The sequence below is a fragment of the Gymnodraco acuticeps genome, unplaced genomic scaffold, assembly GCF_902827175.1.
Source record: "Gymnodraco acuticeps unplaced genomic scaffold, fGymAcu1.1, whole genome shotgun sequence".
Classification (NCBI taxonomy): Eukaryota; Metazoa; Chordata; class Actinopteri; order Perciformes; family Bathydraconidae; genus Gymnodraco; species Gymnodraco acuticeps.
The window spans coordinates 152,713-172,500 of NW_022992021.1; the positions used below are offsets into that span (position 1 = coordinate 152,713).

General features: G+C 41.2%; 1 protein-coding gene across 1 annotated transcript; it reads right to left on the reverse strand.

Annotated features, from left to right (window-relative positions):
* Positions 1-989: 989 nt before the first annotated feature.
* tbx15 (T-box transcription factor 15) lies at positions 990-19,753 on the reverse strand. Its single transcript, XM_034201495.1, has 6 exons — positions 19,740-19,753; positions 17,268-17,439; positions 11,622-11,789; positions 10,528-10,592; positions 6,295-6,392; positions 990-2,795 (listed from the first exon to the last, which is right to left on the reverse strand). The coding sequence occupies exons 1-6, from the start codon at positions 19,751-19,753 to the stop codon at positions 1,969-1,971; spliced, it is 1,344 nt and encodes a 447-aa protein (XP_034057386.1). The 3' UTR covers positions 990-1,968.
* Positions 19,754-19,788: the final 35 nt, after the last annotated feature.

The following is a 19,788-nucleotide window of genomic DNA, read 5'->3' on the forward strand; positions in this document are numbered from 1 at the left end:
CTTTCAGTGTTGAGGTGAGCACCGTTAGATTCTGTGTCTTTACGATCATAAACGATGTGTTGGATGTGGAGCTAGGACAAGTAATAAGGGAGCTAGGAGCGATTTTCGGTGCAGTAATAGGTTAGCATTTTTCACTCGGGGCTAATTCAGAGGCTCACTGTTGTTAGCATTGTGGGTTTTTTGAAGAAAAACTTTTTTTTTATATGGATATAAAATATTCATAGTTTATTAAATATTAAGGTTCCTTAGACGTTGTTTCCTGCAAATGACGCGATTTCGGCCCCGGAACCGGGTCCGTGGGGCCTAAGAGGATAACAGAGTATGTTTTTTGTTTTTTTTTACAGTTGTATTTGGATGGAATGAATACCTATAGTGATAATTCAAAGTAATAAAATGATTTTTACAGTGAAAAAGGTCAAATGGAACTGATGGTTCCCAAATTACCTAGAGGTGAGTCTGGACTTTATTTTTCTAAACTTCTTCCTCGGCTGACGAGTCCGAACTCAAATAATCCGCCATGTTTTCGTCGAATGAGCTGTTCGTGTGTTTACAAAGTGAACGCATAGATGATGTCACGACCTAGTTTTTCGGATCATGTGACTACTGAAAATGGCCAAAATGGCAGCTGCCTGACGGAATATACAGGTTTTGATAAAAAAGAGCTATAAAATCATTATTTACCGGGGAATATCGCTGATTTCTTCAGGGTATGGTTTAAACATAATGTTTCACTAAATACTGAAGTTTTTATTAACTATCTAATGACTGGAGCCTTCCTTTAAGGTATCATTTGTTATTATATAGTACTTCAAGTAAACTTTGTAATTTGTTGTGCTAATGTGCTTTCAATACTTTTTTATGAACGACTCTTGTTCCTGAGTTTTCAGAAAACACTGTGTGTTCTTCATTTCTGCAGTTATAGGCTACAATATTAAGTTAACTTTGAAAATCTGCTGCTAACGAGGGGAAAATAAATCAAAACCATGTTCATGAATTGAAACGTTTATTGAGCTTTTTACGTGCTTGGCACCTGTATTTACATTTTTTTTTTAAATGCCTCAAAAAAAAGAATTACTTTGCCATTTCCCTTTTTTTCACACATTTTAAAACAGATTGGCCAGTAAAATTGTTATATTGCTCAGCACTTAAATACATATCTCTACAACACACCAAAACATACTTCAATTTCTCCGTCTGCTATTGCTTCTTTAATAACTTTTTCACACAACAACTTTTAAGCTTATGTTATTGATTGCATTCGCCATCTTATATATATGCTAAAAAACATAATCCACTCAAAAATAGTGAAGCCATTCCAGTCTATGAGGGTAAGGGGTTGATGAAGTCCACGTGTTTCCACACATACTTCATCCTGTGTGGAGCAGTGAGTCCTGCAGAGATCTTGTCCAGTTGTCCCTTTCATTTCAGCCAAACTTCAGACCATGGTGGCAAACCACTGACCTCCAGACGATTTGGCACAAGTGCTGCGTGAAGAGAAAACTCCTGGATCACAGTGAAGATTCTTTGGTTGCAAAATGTCTTGACTGCAAGGCCTTCGAGTCCCAAGAGTGTCCCTTGAAAAGAGTGTTGCTACTATTGCACTGTAACAGCTTCACAACTGATAATCCCTTCTGAACTGGAGCATGTGGGCCCCTTCTTTATCACAATCTGAGTTTGGTTGTTTCTCTCTTGTCGGTAAGAGTAAGAGAGTCAGGTTGCTGTCTCTATCTTCACTTCATAATACAAAGATAATTAAATAATAGTTTTGACTCCCTCTATAATGCTTTGTATGTTGTGGAGTGTCTTTAAAAACAAATGATGTCCTTTTCTGAAAGGCTTGTTTCGTACCTCAGTACATAAGCGCTTCATGTAAAAACACCGGTCCAACATCAACACCACACCGGGTTTATAGCTTTCCAGCTGAAAGACTTTAGAAACATGGAGGACTGTGAGGTTCAATCCAAGTTTCTACACCATGTGCATGGACATCTGAGAGGAGGAGCCATACTGACGTCCATCGCAGGAGCTGCCGCCCTGCTGGCCGCCGCTGTTGTTGCCGATCATGTGCATAGTGTCCATGCTCCCGTTGGACAGGTACTGGCGCTCGGCGAAGGCCCCGGCTGAAGACGAGGAGCAGAGCAAACCTCCCTGAGGCTTCTCGGGGCTGGCAGCCAGACGAGGGGAGGTGGGGAAGTTGTATCCGTACAGGTTGTAAGGGTTGTGCAGGGAGAAAGCGTTGTAGGAGCCCTGCTGCACGTGGTGGTGGCTCCCGCTGAACATGTGGGGGGAAGGGGAGGATCCTGATGAGGAGGAAGGGACGGAGCCTGAGCCTCCTCCGGCCTGCATCACGTACTGGAGCTGCGAGGCCGGGAAGGAGCCCAACTGACCGCCATAGGCATCCATCTTTCCTCCAGAGCCGCCACCACCACCGCCGCTCAGGGAGGCGTGAGGGCCGCCCTGCATGCCAGCAGCGATCAGGGAGGAAGTCCTCTGCGGCAGGAAGGATTCAGAAGGCTGCCCCGAGGCCACAGCGCCCCCTGCAGCCTGGAGGCGTCCGTAGGAGCTGTCGGCTAGGCCGCCGTAGCCCTGCAGGGCGGCCATGTTGCTGCGAGCGCAGGCCGGGTACTCGGACAGGCCCAGGTTGCAGAGCTGACTCTCCCTGCAGCCCACATTGAAGGTGTTGGGGGCCAGGTGGAAGGTGGGAGGGGAACAGGAGGGAGACAGGAGGTGAGCCGCACCAGAGGGGGAGGGGGTTCCTGTGCTGGAGGTGGTGGGAGAGGTGCCTGTACTTCCACCTGGCAAACACAGATACAGAGAGAGTGAACACAGCGGCATATAACAGAAGAGCACTTGAGCACATACAAAGAAAACAAAATCTACAGGTTTTCATAAAGATTATAATTGGAGAATCCAAAAGGGACTTCTATTGTTCAGGGTTTGTTTCATCTTCGGATTGAACATTTCATAAAATTAATTATTAACAATTTTCATTGTGAGAGGGTTACTTACTGTATATACTTTAAATACTAAAATCTAGTTGGAAGGATTTTAAGGTTGTACATCAAATTACTCAGTTATTTGAAAATCAACCATAAAAAACTGGAGCATGTGAACATGTTTATTTTATCGTACAACAGCTTTATTTATTCTACATAAAATAAGAAGCTATAAAAGTTAGGCAAGAGCTAAAACATTTTTTTTGTTTTTGATATGATGGAAAAGTGACATGAATCCCCTCCGGCCTCTGACCTCCCTGTGGAGGAGATCAAGAAACAAACAGGATTTCCCTGCGGAGAGGAATTAGAGTTACCCCCAGTTTCCACTGGGTCCGGCTGCGCCGCGGTTTTGGTCCGACCTCCTCTAGCGCCATAACCCACCGGACGCGTCCCAGAAGCGTTTCAGAAGCGTAGCGTCGTGCGTGCAGGCTCGCAGTTTTGTTATTGATTCGGGCATACTTTGTACTTCTACAAGAAAGTAAGTAGGCTACGTAGTTAAATGTTTTATTTTTGTGTCTGTTTAAATTGTGTTTATTGAATGGCTCTGTACTGTACCTACAAGTATTAATTAACTTTAAAACATTAATATGTAGTTGTTACCTTCCACTCCACAAACTGCAGTGACTAAAAACCAGGCCTTGTCCTTTCTGATGTTGTCCTTGTAGTAAGCATTGGTTACATCATATAAAATAGTGTGTTTTTCCACTTCCATGATGAAAACCTCGTCGTCCATTGTGCGTATCGTAGTGGAGGTGTTGTGATGAAGGAGGGAGGTCTGCTAAATTAGTATATGTGAGGGATGGGCCTGGCCCGGATGCTCACCTTTCCACTTCCTGCGAGGGGGGGCTGCCTGCCCGACCTTACGTTACGGCTGCGCCGCGGCAAAAATAGGATTCATCCTAATTTTAGAGAAGCGCTGCGCCGAGCCGCTTCTGGGACGCGTCTGAGCCGTAACGCGGCGAGTGTGGTGGAATAGCACCCATTGACTAGAGTGGCCGCGATCCTTACGACCGCCGCGGCGCAGCCGTAACACGGCGCAGCCGTAACATGGCGCAGCGCGGCGCAGATGGACCCGGTGGAAACTGGGGGTTAGCCTCTCAGAGCCAGACCTCCACATCCTCTGTGCCCTATGGCAGAGCTGGAGAAATGTATTTCACGTGTTGTGGTTAATGGTTGCAATGTCTATTTAAAACTGAATTGAATGTTTTCAAAGCACTTTCTAATTTTAAGATCGGATTTTGATATTTTTTATTGTCGTATTACCTCATCCAATATCTTAGAAAATGTTGTTGCCTTCAAGACCGAATTAGTTTCTAAATGTACTATTGTATGTCCACAAAATGAACCAAGGTAAGTTTTAACCAGATTCTTCATCATTTAGTGTGTATCTGTAAATTTGAGTGTGTGTCATCAATGGGAGCATTTCCAAGTGGTGCAATGGCTCAGATTAAGCTACATTACAAATATAACCTTGTTGTTCCACTTGAACATTTTCAAACTCCTAACTTGAGCCTAATTGCAGGACCTTACTATTTGAAAGTTTGGATGAGAGATCATGAATTGAATCATGCCATACAGTGTATTGCTGGTATGTGGAGAAAATATGGCTTCAGTTTGACCATGTCTGGTCAACAGAGCCGCCCCACATCCGCAGGTCCTTTCTTTAATAAAAAGTGGCGGACTCTTAAGAGTTTGGACATGTACTGTAGTGATTCAGCTGAAGGGGGCTGGCACAAATTGTATCCAGTAAGTCTAGCCCTTTCAGAGTGAAATGATAGCTGGGGGATATATCAATCACATATTTCTCTATTAATGAGAATTTGGCCGGGGTTCATCTCGCTGTTGAAGAAATTCGGTTTGAACCCGGAATGAGGAGGAGGCATAACTAAATAATCCAGGACTCGCTTGGCTTGGGTTCTGATTTTGCACCATATGCCTTCGATAATATCGCTGCAGAAGATGAGGGAGGGGGCTTGTGGGAAGGGAGAGAAATAAAAGAAAAAGGGGGGAGACGTATGAGGAAAAAGAGAGGAGGGAAGAGAGGACTGTAGTTTGGTGATGTCATGTTTTCCTCTGGTTAAAAGGGCTCGAGGTGCTTCAATGCCGAGGGGGAATAGTTGATTACTCGAAGGGAAAAGAGTGTGCTGTGCCATAAGGGCAAAGACACACTTACACATACTGTGACACAGGGTTCACTGGCGGTGCGAGGACTTTGATTACATCCTAAACACTTCGGAGGAGTTTAATGATAACAAATACATGTCCCTCTGCTCAGACACAATACGGAGCATCACGTCATGTTGACCTCTCCGGAGGTGACCGAGATAGGGTCTGTGAGGAAACTTAAAAAGTGGCGTGGGCCATGACTAAGACCCTGTGCTGGCGGTGACTCGTGTCGCGGAGTCGTCCAAGAGCCCCGGGGTTTCTTTAACGATTTTATTTTCAAAAGCCGCGCGTGATGTGAAAAGTTCAGCAGACTCCTGCAGACCTGCCAGAGCAGCAGCGTATGGCCAAGCTCAAATAAAGGACAACCATAGCTGATGTGGTGTGTGGTGATATATGCAGGGGAAAGAGTTCAGGTTGGGACAGTATGCTCCAATTACCGCTAGCCATTAAATATACAATGTTAAATAACTTTACCTTGTTATAAACTTCAAAACACTATGTTGCTTAATTAGGAACAAATGATACCATATTTAAGTTAATTGCAATAATTGTTGTTGTTGTAATGGATCACAAGAATAACCATCCATTGTTTTGTGCCAACAAATGAACACAGTCACATCTGTAAAGGGGGTATAAAGCTTTAATGGCAGCAGTGAGTATTGTGGGATACCACAGTTGTGCTTAAAGTGGTCGCCAAGAATTCACATTAAAACGAAGAATAGCTTAGTTTCTCTTTAATCCACAACACTGGAATAGATTTAAATCAGTGACTACTAAAAGAATGGGTTTTTTGTAAACTGTTTTAGTATTCTCCCATATGAGTTATTTAAAGGGTAATACGCTGATCTAATGGGGGCTCTAATGTGTCATACAAATGGTTTATTCACATAATATGTATGTACAACTCTAACAAGAGTTTTTAGCACTGTGCCTAGCATATCTGGGATCAGTTATTCAAGTGGAGACATAGAGACCAGGCTCTTGTTTTGGTAAGAAATCTGTCTTTTACTATTCTGCACAAAATCTCCTTAAAAAAAACAACTTAATATAAAATAAGTAGAAAGAAAAGACTGAGGGGGAATTTGGAGTTTGTCGATTTGTTATCGTATGAGCAAATGTTTTAATCACACACCTTGCTGTTTCTGCATGTTGGTGAAGTCTTCAAACGTGAGCGTCCTCACAGGAGGTCTCCAGAAAGCGTAGGTCTCCATGATCGCCTCCAGGCCGGTCCTGACAAAGAGACGAGCAGAGAGAGATATTTAAGGATATCAAAAGAAAAGGGACAGTTATGATATCTGCATGTGTGTGTGTGTTGACCAGATGGCAGGAACAGAGAAAGAGTTTGATGGAGAGTGAGACAGAGAGGGAAGATTTCATTGTTGATGTTTTGGTAGACGGGAAATTATGAGTTGTTCCAAAATCTCGCCTGTCACCAAAGGATAACTACTATTTGTAGTATTTGTTTTAATAATCACTATATTTCTTTTTCTAACCCAGCACAATCTGATTATTTTCCTGAAAACCGTAACATTAAATAAAACCCATTTTTTTCTCACATTTCATTCTGTAGAGATATATAGATTTTAATTTTGATGTTTTACCTCTTATTTAATGTCAAATGTTGCCTTCAATCAGGACCTGTATCATCACAAGATGTGTGTGTGTGTGTGTGTGTGTGTGTGTGTGTGTGTGTGTGTGTGTGTGTGTGTGTGTGTGTGTGTGTGTGTGTGTGTGTGTGTGTGTGTGTGTGTGTGTGTGTGTGTGTGTGTGTGTGTGTGTGTGTGTGTGTGAGAGAAATTGGAGTCCTGCTCTGAGGAAACTGGAGCCATTAAAAAGGAGCAGGTTTTAAGTGTGCACATAAATCTGGGTGACGTTTCATCTTGAATCTGTACACGGTTCTCCTTCCTGCCTGATTTACTTCCCTGCAGGCCGCTCGGCCCCGTCACTTCTCACCGTGTTATTTTAGGGCCGTGGCAGCTCGTTAGTGTGCCATGCTAATCGCCATCACTGCACACACACACACACACACACACACACACACACACACACACACACACACACACACACACACACACACACACACACACACACACACACACACACACACACACACACTCATACACACACATAAGGACCAAAACACAACAAATGAGCTGTATCCCTCCGCTGCAGGCCATAAAGCCCGGTCACCAGACTGCACCATAACGTAGAGCGGGGGAGAGATCTATATTAAGAAGCTGTTAGCAGAGTCAGGAAAAGGAAAACAAGCTGGTGCTTAATCCAGGGATTATTGGTGCCGGTTTGCCCTTTACATTAATTCTGAATTCCCCCCTTAATGTGGAACTAGTCGGTAATGCTCCACAGGCTGCAGACACTCTTAATCCAAAAATGGGGCTGTGTTTTCATGCATGCTTTCTGGATGTCTGTTAATAAACTCATTTCCTAAACTAGTATAAACTGAGTTATGTTTAACAGACGTGTGGCAGAAAAGGTGTCACGGCTGTTTTAACGTTTGCATTCTGGCTGAATTGACTGCAAAAAGGTCAGTAAAGACAGTTGTTTTACTTTAGGATGAACATTTTTATTAATTATCTTACATTTCCTCATAAATAATGATAGATAAATATCATAAATAAATGATTATTAACCAGCATTTTCCTTAGGTAAATTGAACCTCAAAATGTAGTGCTTCATTTTTTATTGAATTAGGTAAATGCAGAGTCTTCACTACAGAATCTACGGAATACCGAGGTAAACTGAATATTTGTGTACACAAGATTTAAGATAATTGCACTAGTTAGATGTTGTAATTGCAACTATTTGTTCTCCATCAGAATTACTATCTGGTTCTCTGAGCTCACTTTTGTCGAGTGATATATTCTCTGCCTTTTCTTTGTGATTAACCTTTTTCATACAATTCAGCTTCATTGTAACTAGGATCATTTAAACAAGCCAAACCAAGGCAACCAAAGATTTCCAAACATGACAGATATGTTGGCGCACTCCAGGGAATACAAAAATCTGATCTGATAACTGCGGCCAAAAAGTCATGGCTTTAAATACCTCAATGGATATGCTAATTCAGAGTGAATGTGAACAGGATGGAAAACGTTTTATATATCTTTTTAAGTTCTTCAAAAGGAATATAAATGTAAGAAATAGACTATTGGTTTTTACGCCTACAATTTCTGGAACAAAAGCTGATTTTAAAGGATAACATTAGTCTGCTACGTTTCCTAATTAAACTAAGCTTTAGTCACAGCTTGGTCTTGGCTTCTGTGTGATCACATATATTCAATATTCACACACGTATTCTATCAGTTTATAATTGCTCAACATAACGACTGTTACTAATACCTTACTCTTTGGGACCTGACATTAACAGTGTTGCACCCAAACTGATACGTTTCTTACTGTACGTGATCTTATTAAACTCCTAAATCACCATAATTATCAGCAGCAGTGTAGGGGTCAGGGGTCAGAGCTGCAGCTCACTAACAATATTCAGGAATGATCAAAGATGAAGAAATGCAGAAAGGCCTTTTAAGGTGACACTGAGTTTTCACTGTAAAGTCTCTAAAGCTGGTATTAAACCCGAACAAAACAACATGGCTGACGTGAAGGCATCCCGAGCCGTACGTGAGTATACATTAATTGTCTCTCCCTCCAGGAGAATATCTCATTCCCCCGTTATCTTTTCATCTGTAGCTTTTCTGCAATGAAATACTAATGCCAGTTCATAAATCAAACAGTCTATTGTTGGAAAAACGAAAAAATATGTCTCAAATATCTGTGTGCCAAAAATGCAGACCAGATGGAGGGCGCTGCTTTCATGTGCACCCCCCCCCCCCCCCCCCCCTCTCCTTCCTCCGCAAATGTTATATATGATCATTCGGAGACGGAGGGAAAGAAAGACGAATTAAGAGAGGAAGGAAAGAAGGCAGAGAGTCCAATAGGAGTGCTCTCTCTGTGTGTGTGTGTGTGTGTGTGTGTGTGTGTGTGTGTGTGTGTGTGTGTGTGTGTGTGTGTGTGTGTGTGTGTGTGTGTGTGTGTGTGTGTGTGTGTGTGTGTGTGTGTGTGTGTGTGTGTGTGTGTGTGTGTGTGTGTGTGTGTGTGTGTGTGTGTGTGTGTGTGTGTGTGTGTGTGTGTGTGTGTGTGTGTGTGTGTGCGTGTGTGTGTGTGACTTCCAGGCTTTATGATGTCGGACAGGAAGTGGAGTGCTAAGATATCAAATATTTCCTGTTTGAGTCTGATGGTGATTTATGCAGAATGACTCACTGCTCAGACAGGGTGTTGATAACCATGTTAGCAGGGATTTTGTAATTCACAGGTCAAAATATGTCTAGATCTGTGGGGCTAAATAAATATGACCCTGCTTTGGATGCCAACATGTGAGTATTGTTTTGAATTTGAATGGGTGTGTTTCATTCTGCAGGAGCTCCTAAATATCTAAATACTCAATGTGGTTTTATGTAATTAAGCGTTGAGAAAAAAGGCTCCCCCGATATCGCTGAGGTGCTGAAACTACTGTATCGTAATGGACATCTGCACAGTTAAATTGTCCAAAAATAAATTGTCACCTGTAACTTTTTGCAAATGAAAATACATTTTGCACAGATTTATTTCATAATAGTTTAAATAATAGTCCTATTTTTTACATTTTCTCTGCTCTTACTGAGTTTTGTGTATGCACCATACACAACAAAGCACATTATTATTAAAACTAATTAGCAATAAATGTGTTTCTGATTCTGAGATATTAACTATTATGTGTGCTGATTGTATTCGTCTCTTATGCTGGTTAGAACTCGTGACAGTATGTAATGAAATCTGTCGGATGTTGTGCTAAAACAACAATTAACAGGTGAAATGTGACTCTTATCTGATTAATTAATCCACGTTCTGCCTTTTCCTTGATGCACATTGCATGAGATGAATGAGACTCGGTGGTGGCGAAGCTTGGCAACTGGAAGATCACCAGTTCAAGTCCCGGCAAGACCAAGCTACCGAGGTGTCCCTGAGCAAGGCACCGTTCCCTACACTGCTCCCCGGCAGATAAACCATGTTGTTACATAGTCCATACATGTCCTGTGTAATGACAATAAAAGTCAAAAAAAGACAGAACGAACGAGAGTTAAGAGGAGAAGTGTCTCTGTCTGTCTGTGCTGCAGATCTGGAGACTTTCTTTCTTGGCATCAGACAAAGCAGCTGTTTTTATATGGAGCAACATGTGGTACTAAGTGCTATATTCAGACCATTAGTTCCACATTAAAGGTCACACAGATCAAAATAAATAATAGTCCTTTTATGTAGCAACATTAAAAACGATATAGAGGGTTTGGTATACAGATGCGTGAAGACGTACCTGTTTCGGCCTGAGTCTCTGAATCCTTTGGCAAACGGGTTGCGGTCGATCTTTAGTCTGGTGATCTGCGAACAAGAAGAATGTGGAAAGGAGATGTTTGTGATTATTTGAGCTTAACATGGCTTTTCAAAAACACTCAAATACCAACATTTCTGTGCTTTTCCACAATAGTATTTGTCTCCTAAACTAGGGAAGTTCCTTTAATGCCATGTAGTATTGACAATGAGTCTAATCATTCAAATGCAAAGATTTAGTAATAAAAGCAAACTTTATTGCATTTTGATCAATTTGAACACCCCTCCTTCAAAAGGGGACACGTTCTTTGGAGACAAGGCCATGATCAAAGTAGTTAAACTGTGGATTGTATGTTAAAAAATGTTGTTGTTTGTTGAGGGTCTTTTTGTTTTGACTTTGGCTTATCAAAGTGATTCTAAATGTTAACATATGTACACAGAATGCTGTGGTGACGGATACAATTGCAAATATTCTTCAACCATTTTTGCAGGAAGAGTTGCATGAATACAATTGTTTTGCAAAGAACACAGAATTGTTATTATTGTTTGAGATTGCAAGATGTACATTTGTGGGGTGGCTTCCTTTAATTGGATTAGATGTAAGCAGGGGCGGTTCTAGGGGGGGGGCAGTGCCCCCCTAACACTGACCTGTGGCCCCCCCTAACAATGAAAAGTGTATTTATTTATTTTTTAAATGTATATTTTCTGGTACTCGGTTTGCCAAAAAACGCAGGATTTTGTTGCTGTAATGTGAGATTGTGCAGACACCCTTATGTAAAGTAGAGATGTAACTGTTCATTGTCTTTATTTTTATATAAATATGGTGTTAGTGCAAACATTGCACTATAACTTCAGCTGAAGCTAACAGTAATAACTATAAGATCTATCTGAAATAAATAAGTGTACTGAAACAAATACCAATAACTGTATTGCATTGTTTTCTTATGCGCAATTACTTCATACTGTCTAGTTCTCTTTTTCGTCCTGCATTTGTTGTGCCCCCCTCAGAAAATAACTGGCCCCCCAGTGGCCCCCCCAGTCAAATTGGTCTAGAACCGCCACTGGATGTACGTTGCTCACCTGTTGGTTCTGGTAGGCAGTGACGGTGGTGAACACGGTCTCGGGGAAGCTGAAGGTCTTCACTCCCTCCCCGCTCGGCACCGGCTTGTTCTGAGACAGCTCGCTGCTGAAGTCCTTCCTGATCACATGAACACGAGGCTGATACTTGTGCATGGAGTGCAGGATGATCTGAAACATGTGAAAGAGAAGAAGGTGAAGCACAGCTGATGTTTTTGTGAGAATATTTGCTAAATAAACTAAAATGACAAAGGACAACTTCCAGACTGCGAACATGTTGCTTGTCTGTTTTGCTTGTGACACACACAAATATCCAGAAAAATAAGTACATATTTGAATATTACTTCCAAGTAACAGTTTCATTTGAAAAAGATGTCAAACTTCTGACAGTTGGATGAGATTTCTACAGACCCCGGGAGAGAGAAATACAAAATATCAAAGCTAGGATGAAGTCATTTGTTGTTATGAGATGTTATCGACTTTTTGACGTGTCAATTGGAAGTCCTGCAAAAACTGCACTGTGACTTTGTGAGAAAGACGGGTCTGTTATGCCGGGTCTCTGTACAAACATATATCTTGTCTGCATAAATGAAAACGTGTGGCCTTGATTTATTCTTATGTCTTCTCCAATGTTCCTTTGGCTTTAGTAAGGATTAGTCATGTTGTTGTGAAATAACAGATGGTTAGGAACAGGAAGTCAATTAAGTGGCCTTCATAAATAAGGTATATATCAGAGGTCTGTACTGTCTGCATGCGTGAAGTGTGTCTCGAAACCTTTCAAAACCCCAACACGTTTTCTCCCTCTTTGCAAACACACAATACTACATGCAAGTTTCTTGTAACGTCAATTATCTCGACGGCTTCTCTTTGAGGGCCACGTGACATGAAGCGGAAACCGAGTTCACACTGCGATGACGATGCCGCCGGGCCGAGGATTATTTCACAGCAGAGCGAGGCGTCAGACGGCCCCAGCCTCGCCTCGGGGCCTCGGTCTGCTCTTGATTAATCAGAGAGTGAGAAAATCTAACCAGAGCCAAACACACCCCGACCCCCCCGACTCTGCTACAACAGAGGGGGTCATTTCAAACTATGGGCTGTGGGGAGTACAGCTCGGAGTATTAAAGACTACATGTCATGTTCCAGACAAATTAGGACTGAGCTGCATAAAAGATACCAACAGATGTATGTTGTAATCTGCAACCCTTGTTTTACACTTCGCCCAGAGACCACCTGTGGACCCAACTGTGTGCAGCTTTACAAGAAAAGGAAGAACTACTTTTACATTTAAAAGAATTGTAGTCCTAAATGTAAAAGAAAAATCGGAACTCAGAGAAATAAATCAGCCTAAATGATAAGGGGACACATTATTCTCATTTAAGAGTGTGGGAGATAAACACACCGGGATGTTAGCCTTTGCAGACCCTTTACATGCACCAACAACACCTATACAACACACTCCAGGAAAGGGATAACCCCAAAAAGCACAATAGGGGCTCTTTCTACTTAGGTCTTGCTGATGAGACGGTTCAAATACACTCATGAGTCAAAAGAAGACAACAAGTGCTAAAGCGACGAACAGAAAAGCTTTTATGAAGTGAATGCAGGTTGAATCGCAGTCATGTTTTGGTAATAGAGATTTCAAACACACACACACACACACACACACGCACACACACACACACACACACACACACACACACACACACACACAGCTGCCTTGCGGCCCAGAGGAGTCATGCTTGAGTCCCTGCTCGGCCTGAGGTGATGTTCAGTCAGAGTGGATCACACATCGCTGAACAAACGCCGCAGAGGGCAGCCAGAGGACATCAGCTGACAGTTGTTCACGCTCAAATACAATTAGGATAAATAAGTGATGTTTTCCTTTTCATGCTCGTAATGACGTCCGTTTAACCCACTTTGAAAATCCTATGGATATTCAATGTAACACATGTGTCTCCATGAAGTCAAATCCAATCACATTTAGTTTATAAAGCCCTGACTACACAACAGTGTGGCCTTAACTGATTTCCAAGCACAGTTAAAAACACTTGAATGACCATGGAAATGCAGCGATCAAAGCAGTAGTTATGTCTTTTGAAATGACATCCTGTTTCAGCCAAGAACCATGAGGACTCTCACTTTGAGTCACCAATAGAGACAGTAAATGAGAATAACACAATATACCGCTGTCATGTTCAAACAAGAATCTCTGAGGGGTCAGATTCACTGCATTGAAGAAAAACAGACAAATGTTGAAAGCAGACTTTGTAGAAAACCCATTCAGCTGAGTTTTAAACGATCTCCCACAAAAGCTTTGATTACAATGCAATGGATCATTAACAACAAAGCAACTCTGAAAGAAACAGAAGAAATGTTTTGGCCGGTCCAGAACGCTGCAGAGTTTTATTGGATTTTCCCACAGAGCGGAGAAGACGGATAGACGAGAGGAGAGAGTGACAGCAGCGTGAGGCGGATCTGAACACACGAGAGAGAAGCCTGAGGCCAACGAGGCGTCACAAAGACTTTAAAGTGCGAAGCCTTCTGTGTGAAAATCACATGACAAAGCTGCTTGATTGTTTTCAGATTATGGATGAAAGAAAACACAAGTGTTGCCTCAAGCAGCTGCTTTCCAACTTCTCTGATTTGCTATTTTAAATAAACTCTCCATGATACACATACCAGGAAATGTCCTGTACTTTAATTCAAGTGCGAAATAATTTAAATATGAAGTATTTCACTTGTTTTTTAATCATAAGGCTGTTTGCTCAATTTGGGGGGGGGGGGCATGGAGTAGAAATTAGAGATTTACATTTAATGTTTTTAACTTTTGCAGTTTCTTTCACAACCCTGTCTCTACTAGAAATGGTGTAATCGTACTTGAACATACAGTCATCTACAAAAGGGAGTACAATTGTTGTTCAAATGACGTTAAGTTGTGAATCTCCTCACAGTTGTTCAGTTAACGGTAAAACCTGCAACAATCATCACAAACTAGTGGAGTCGCTGTGTATCAAGATGTGCATAATAAAAAATGTTGTTTTCTCACCGACTCTGCTTCTGCTTTGCTTAATGATTAACGACATGTCTGTTTCTAATGAGGCATTCATTTGACGACACAGGATGAGCGAGGAGCGCTGAAATTAATTTCCTTTAGCCTCTAAACTACCTAAATGGAAAACAAAACCTTCAAAGTAACAGCAGTGGAGGAAAGACAACCTCCCCACACCCTGCATGTGAATCCTTGCCAACTAACAATCCACGTGTTTTTACGTTTACCAACTTAACGCTGATCATCTGCACGGCTTTGATGGCCTACACTAAACTGGAGGCCATTTTTTGGTCAAAGCACTGGAAACATCACTATGCCGCTCTTGTAACCATTTGGCACATCCGCTCTGAGAGTAAATTGATTTGCAGCGGATCCTCATGCACCAATATCTGCTCCAATCAAAGCTTCTTAAATATCTTGACAGGAGCCATCTTCATCTGTTTCCACGCTCAAAACAGAGCTAAGACTGTCCTGGGTTTGCTCTCAATTCATACGCTTTAATTTCCATAAATGAAACTGCAATGAATACTCTGAGTACCTTTACATACTTTGTGCAGATCATAATGAAAGGGGCTTTGAGTTATAGTTTTAATATTACTTGAAGTCGCCATTTTCTTTAGATTTATGTGGTCCTTAAATTACAGTTTGGTTTTATTTGTTGTAACGACCATTTAAGGGCGGAACAATGTGTTCTCAATACAGGCACAGCATGACCTTAGAGTTTAAGTCATGTGAAGGTGGAGTCAATGATGAAAAATAATACTGTATTTTGAGTTAAATGGTGTCTTTCTCTTGTGTTTAAAGCTACATACATGTGTATATGGCCGCTAGGGGGGAAATAAATATTAAAATAAGTAGACAGCGACCATATCATTGGGTTTTTAAGGTTTGTATTGCCGACGCATTCACCGAGAGAAGCCTATATACGCATTCATCAGATATCCAGCAAATTTAGGGTCAATTGGACATTTCTTCTCACCTAATGGATTAAAGTCCAATATGCATTTTCCTTTTTTCCTGATTTGTTCTCAACACTCAGGAACTGTTTTTAAGAGATTTTCAGATCTTATATGCTCAAAATAATTTCATTGCTGCACAGAGGACCATTATATTACAGTTTAGTCATTTCAAGAAAATTATATTTTAATATTTAGTAGACTGTTTTTGTACCTTTCATTTGTGGGGCCTTTTTAAACATAAGGGGCAATTTAAAGCTAATAACGTTTTCTTCCACCTTATTGCCCTGTTCCCATGAAACCCATTTCTAACTATAGAGAAGTATAAAAGTACAAATAAAGGACTCAGTTGAGCATGCCGATTAAACATAAGGAAGTCAGTAAATCAAACGGATTGTGGTCTAACTGTTTCACCTGAGACCCACATTACAGATTTAGAGCCGCCAAGAACCAATAAGAAGCGTACTCTAGCTCACCACCTCTGTTGCTGACTGGCTGCAGGCGAGGCAGTAAATCAGAAGGATTGTGGTCAGAATAAAAGTTTAGCTCAGCGGTGCGGCTGCAAATCAAATTCAATCATTAAGTGACTTTAACGAAACCATTTTTATTACAAAATGCTCTACAGAGCCATGAAGGAAATGAACATTATATATTAAAACAAGGGCACGGGTTCAAATCCCAGACCTCTAATACCTCTCCACGCTAATCCTCAAACCTATTAACATCCAGTCAGGGTGGACCATCTTCTGAACGAGAGTGTGGGAGGGCAGACTGTCATGTAGTGCAGGAAATCAATCTCATGGCTCCATGACTCATGAATGCATGAAGTAACGTGTCGACTTTCCTTTCAAGCAAACGCATCAAAAACATCTCAATCCAAGAAACTGCCTCACGGCTCCAGCAGCGCATTCATTTCTGCAGAGCATGAAGTATATAGCAGGAAAATGAAGCTAATAAATCACAGCTTGAACATTTACTCCCAGAGCATTTTACCCAAAAAAGAAAATGGGATCATCTTGTTACAGGTTCCAATGCAAGGTCAGTCATTTATTTTAACTGATGATTCTGTCGGTCCATGATTCAACAGTTATTATTATATGTGTGAGATGTATAAAACATGAAATATTAAACCACATTAACCTCATTGAAAGATTGTTATGTTGCCTTTAGGTGAAGCGAGAAATATCAGAATTATTCATGAGTAAACAAGCTACACATGCAGACGAGAAAGTAACCATTATATATTAACTGATATGATTGAAATTATGATAGCTTGTAATCATATCAATATACTTTTTTAAATGAAAAACAAAGAAGTCAATAAATGAATAAATGTGTAATCTATCACTTATGTTCCCCTCTCATGGGAAGTATTAGCATGTTCCACATTAATATGGAGGTATTTTAGGACACTAATACATTTTAAAAGAACTATTTAAATAACCTTGCATCACTTAATGCTGTACAGAAAAAGCCCCCAGCTGTTGTTGTGCTGTTGGGCTACATAAATGAGATTTGATTGACTGATTGATATTATAACACTATCTAAATATGCTCCAAAGTCATATGTAAACAACCTAACAATATGTTCATGTGTGCAGCTTTCAGTAAAAGCACTCAGAAGACGTTAAAGAGGTCTCTTACGTGTCCCTGGTCGTCCAGCTCGTTGTTGGTGAGTTTGAGTTTGTCGAAGCTGACCACCTGTCTCGTCCAGGTGTCTCCGGAGGCCAGGGAGTCGGGGTGGATGTACGCCCTCGGAGGGACCGGGGAGTCGGCGTTTCCTGCCACCATCCACTTAGAGCTGTGGTACACATACCTGCAGGAGGAGAAGAAGGGGAAATATTGAGCACCAAACCCACCATTAATACAGGGAGGTATTGTTTTTTAAAAACTGTATGAATGTTAACGATTACCCTCAACGTAAAAAGTAGATTTTCAACTGCACATAGAAACTTTACTGAATATTAACCCAAAGTTTGACAATAGATTAATGATTAGTATGGCTTATTTTCAGATAAAGAAAGTGATATAAACAAATATAAACACTTATCTAGCTGCCCATACCTTTATACCTATCCCTATAAACACTTGATTGACATAGTACACATGTTATTGTTTAAGTACTGTCAACTATATCAGTGAGGGATACATGTACCATTTTAGAATAACAACATTTTTGCAGAATTATTGGTTTTCTGTTGTCCTTTTTTGCACTTTTGGGAACATTGTTTTGGCTCATGTTAGGGGGACATGTTTTGTTTCATGGTGACTCTTCGTGCTTTTGTATGATTCCATGTGAATCCCTGCTTGCTGGAAGATCAGGCTCAAATGTCTTCTGCATTCCCCACATTTTGGAGGATAAGTGTGCGCTCTTTAAATTCAATTATTTGAAATGTTAATTAAAGGAAGCACAATGCTATCCTGCAACAGTGTTATTGCATTCATCATCCATGTTTTTATTCCACAGAAGGTCAGTGCACTCTGCAGGACTAATACTCCCTTGTCACTTCACTGTTTTGAGACTCGTGGGTTACAATAAAGTTTGTTTTCATTTCTGCGAGCCCGGAGCTCCTCTGCTTGTTTCACTCAGTGGAAAACAAACTCAAAACACTCGGCCACGTTGCCACAACACCGGCTTTAAGAACTCATCTGTTGTTTTTTTTCATTGTGCTTGAAATTTCTATTCAAGAGCGACATAAAATATTCCATATGCAGCCACACACTCGGCTGCATAGTTTCAATTAAGCTAAGTCATAATATTTGATGATGTTGTGTGAGTGCGGGGCGTCAGGGTGTCTCACCCGTTAAACAGCAGGGAGAGAGAAGAAAGGGAGACAGAGAGAGAAATGCACTTTTATTCTACGTAATTTCAAAACAAGTCCACAAACCACTGGTCAACACGGTGTAATGTTTTGAAAAATAAAATAAATGGGGAAAGGAAAAGATGGAAGGAAGAAGCAGAGAATAAAAAGCACGACAGTTATAGGCGTATCAAGAAGTAAAGAGAAACTAAGCGACAAAAGGATGATAGGGAAGTAAAAGATAGCGAGAGAAAGAACATTTTACTTTTAAAACAAGTCCAAAAACCAACAGCGGGTTTGAAACATGAGAATAATAGTCAAAAGAGAAAAGTAAAGGATAAAAGGAGAATACAAATCAAAACAGGGAGAAATGAATAAGAAAAAACAAAGAGGGTCAAGAGAGAAAGAACATTTGTGATTTACTTTATTTTAAAGTCCACACACCGCCACTTAACGCTATATGTTCTTTAAAAAACTGAAAATCAAAGCTGAAGAGAAAGGAAAGGATGGAAGGAAGGAAGGAAGGAAGTAGGAAAAGGGAAGGTGCATGGGGAGAGAAAGAGAAGAAAGAAAGTCACCAAGAGACATGAAGAACCAAGAGACATGAAGAACCAAGAGACATGAAGAACCAAGAGACAGAACCAAGAGACAGAACCAAGAGACATGAAGGACCAAGAGACATGAAGAACCAAGAGACATGAAGAACCAAGAGACATGAAGAACCAAGAGACATGAAGAACCAAGAGACAGAACCAAGAGACATGAAGAACCAAGAGACATGAAGAACCAAGAGACATGAAGAACCAAGAGACAGAACCAAGAGACATGAAGAACCAAGAGACATGAAGAACCAAGAGACATGAAAAAAAGGGAAATAAGTGGATGGACAGAAAGATAAAAGGTGGAGTGGGAGAGGAAGAGGAAGAGGAAGAGGAGGAACAGCACACAGCAGAGCGAGGTTGAAGAACAGCTGTTTGCTTTTAGTTTTGGCCCTGAAAGTGTTTTATCTGCAGCGTCTCTGCCAAAGTCGTCACTCACTGCTGAAACACGGCAAAACTCTCATTTGGTCCTTTTGTTATTGCGTCGAGGGGCTGAGCAACACACACACACACACACACACACACACACACACACACACTCACACACACACACACACACACACACACACACACACACACACACACACACACACACACACACACTCACACACACACACACACACACACACACACACACCACACACACACTCTCTCTCTCTACCACAACACACAGCTCACACAAAGTGTCTGGGGCGTTTCAGGAGATGTTGGCACACCCTCGTGCCGCCATATTGGTGGTAAAGTTGTCTCCAGCTTAGTCTGTTC

Coding starts and splice junctions, on each gene's coding strand:
- tbx15 (XM_034201495.1), bottom strand. Junction 11,790..17,267: donor AGCTGGACGACCAGGGACAC/GTAAGAGACCTC, acceptor CACATGTTTCAG/ATCATCCTGCACTCCATGCA. Junction 10,593..11,621: donor CTGCCTACCAGAACCAACAG/GTGAGCAACGTA, acceptor TCTTGTTCGCAG/ATCACCAGACTAAAGATCGA.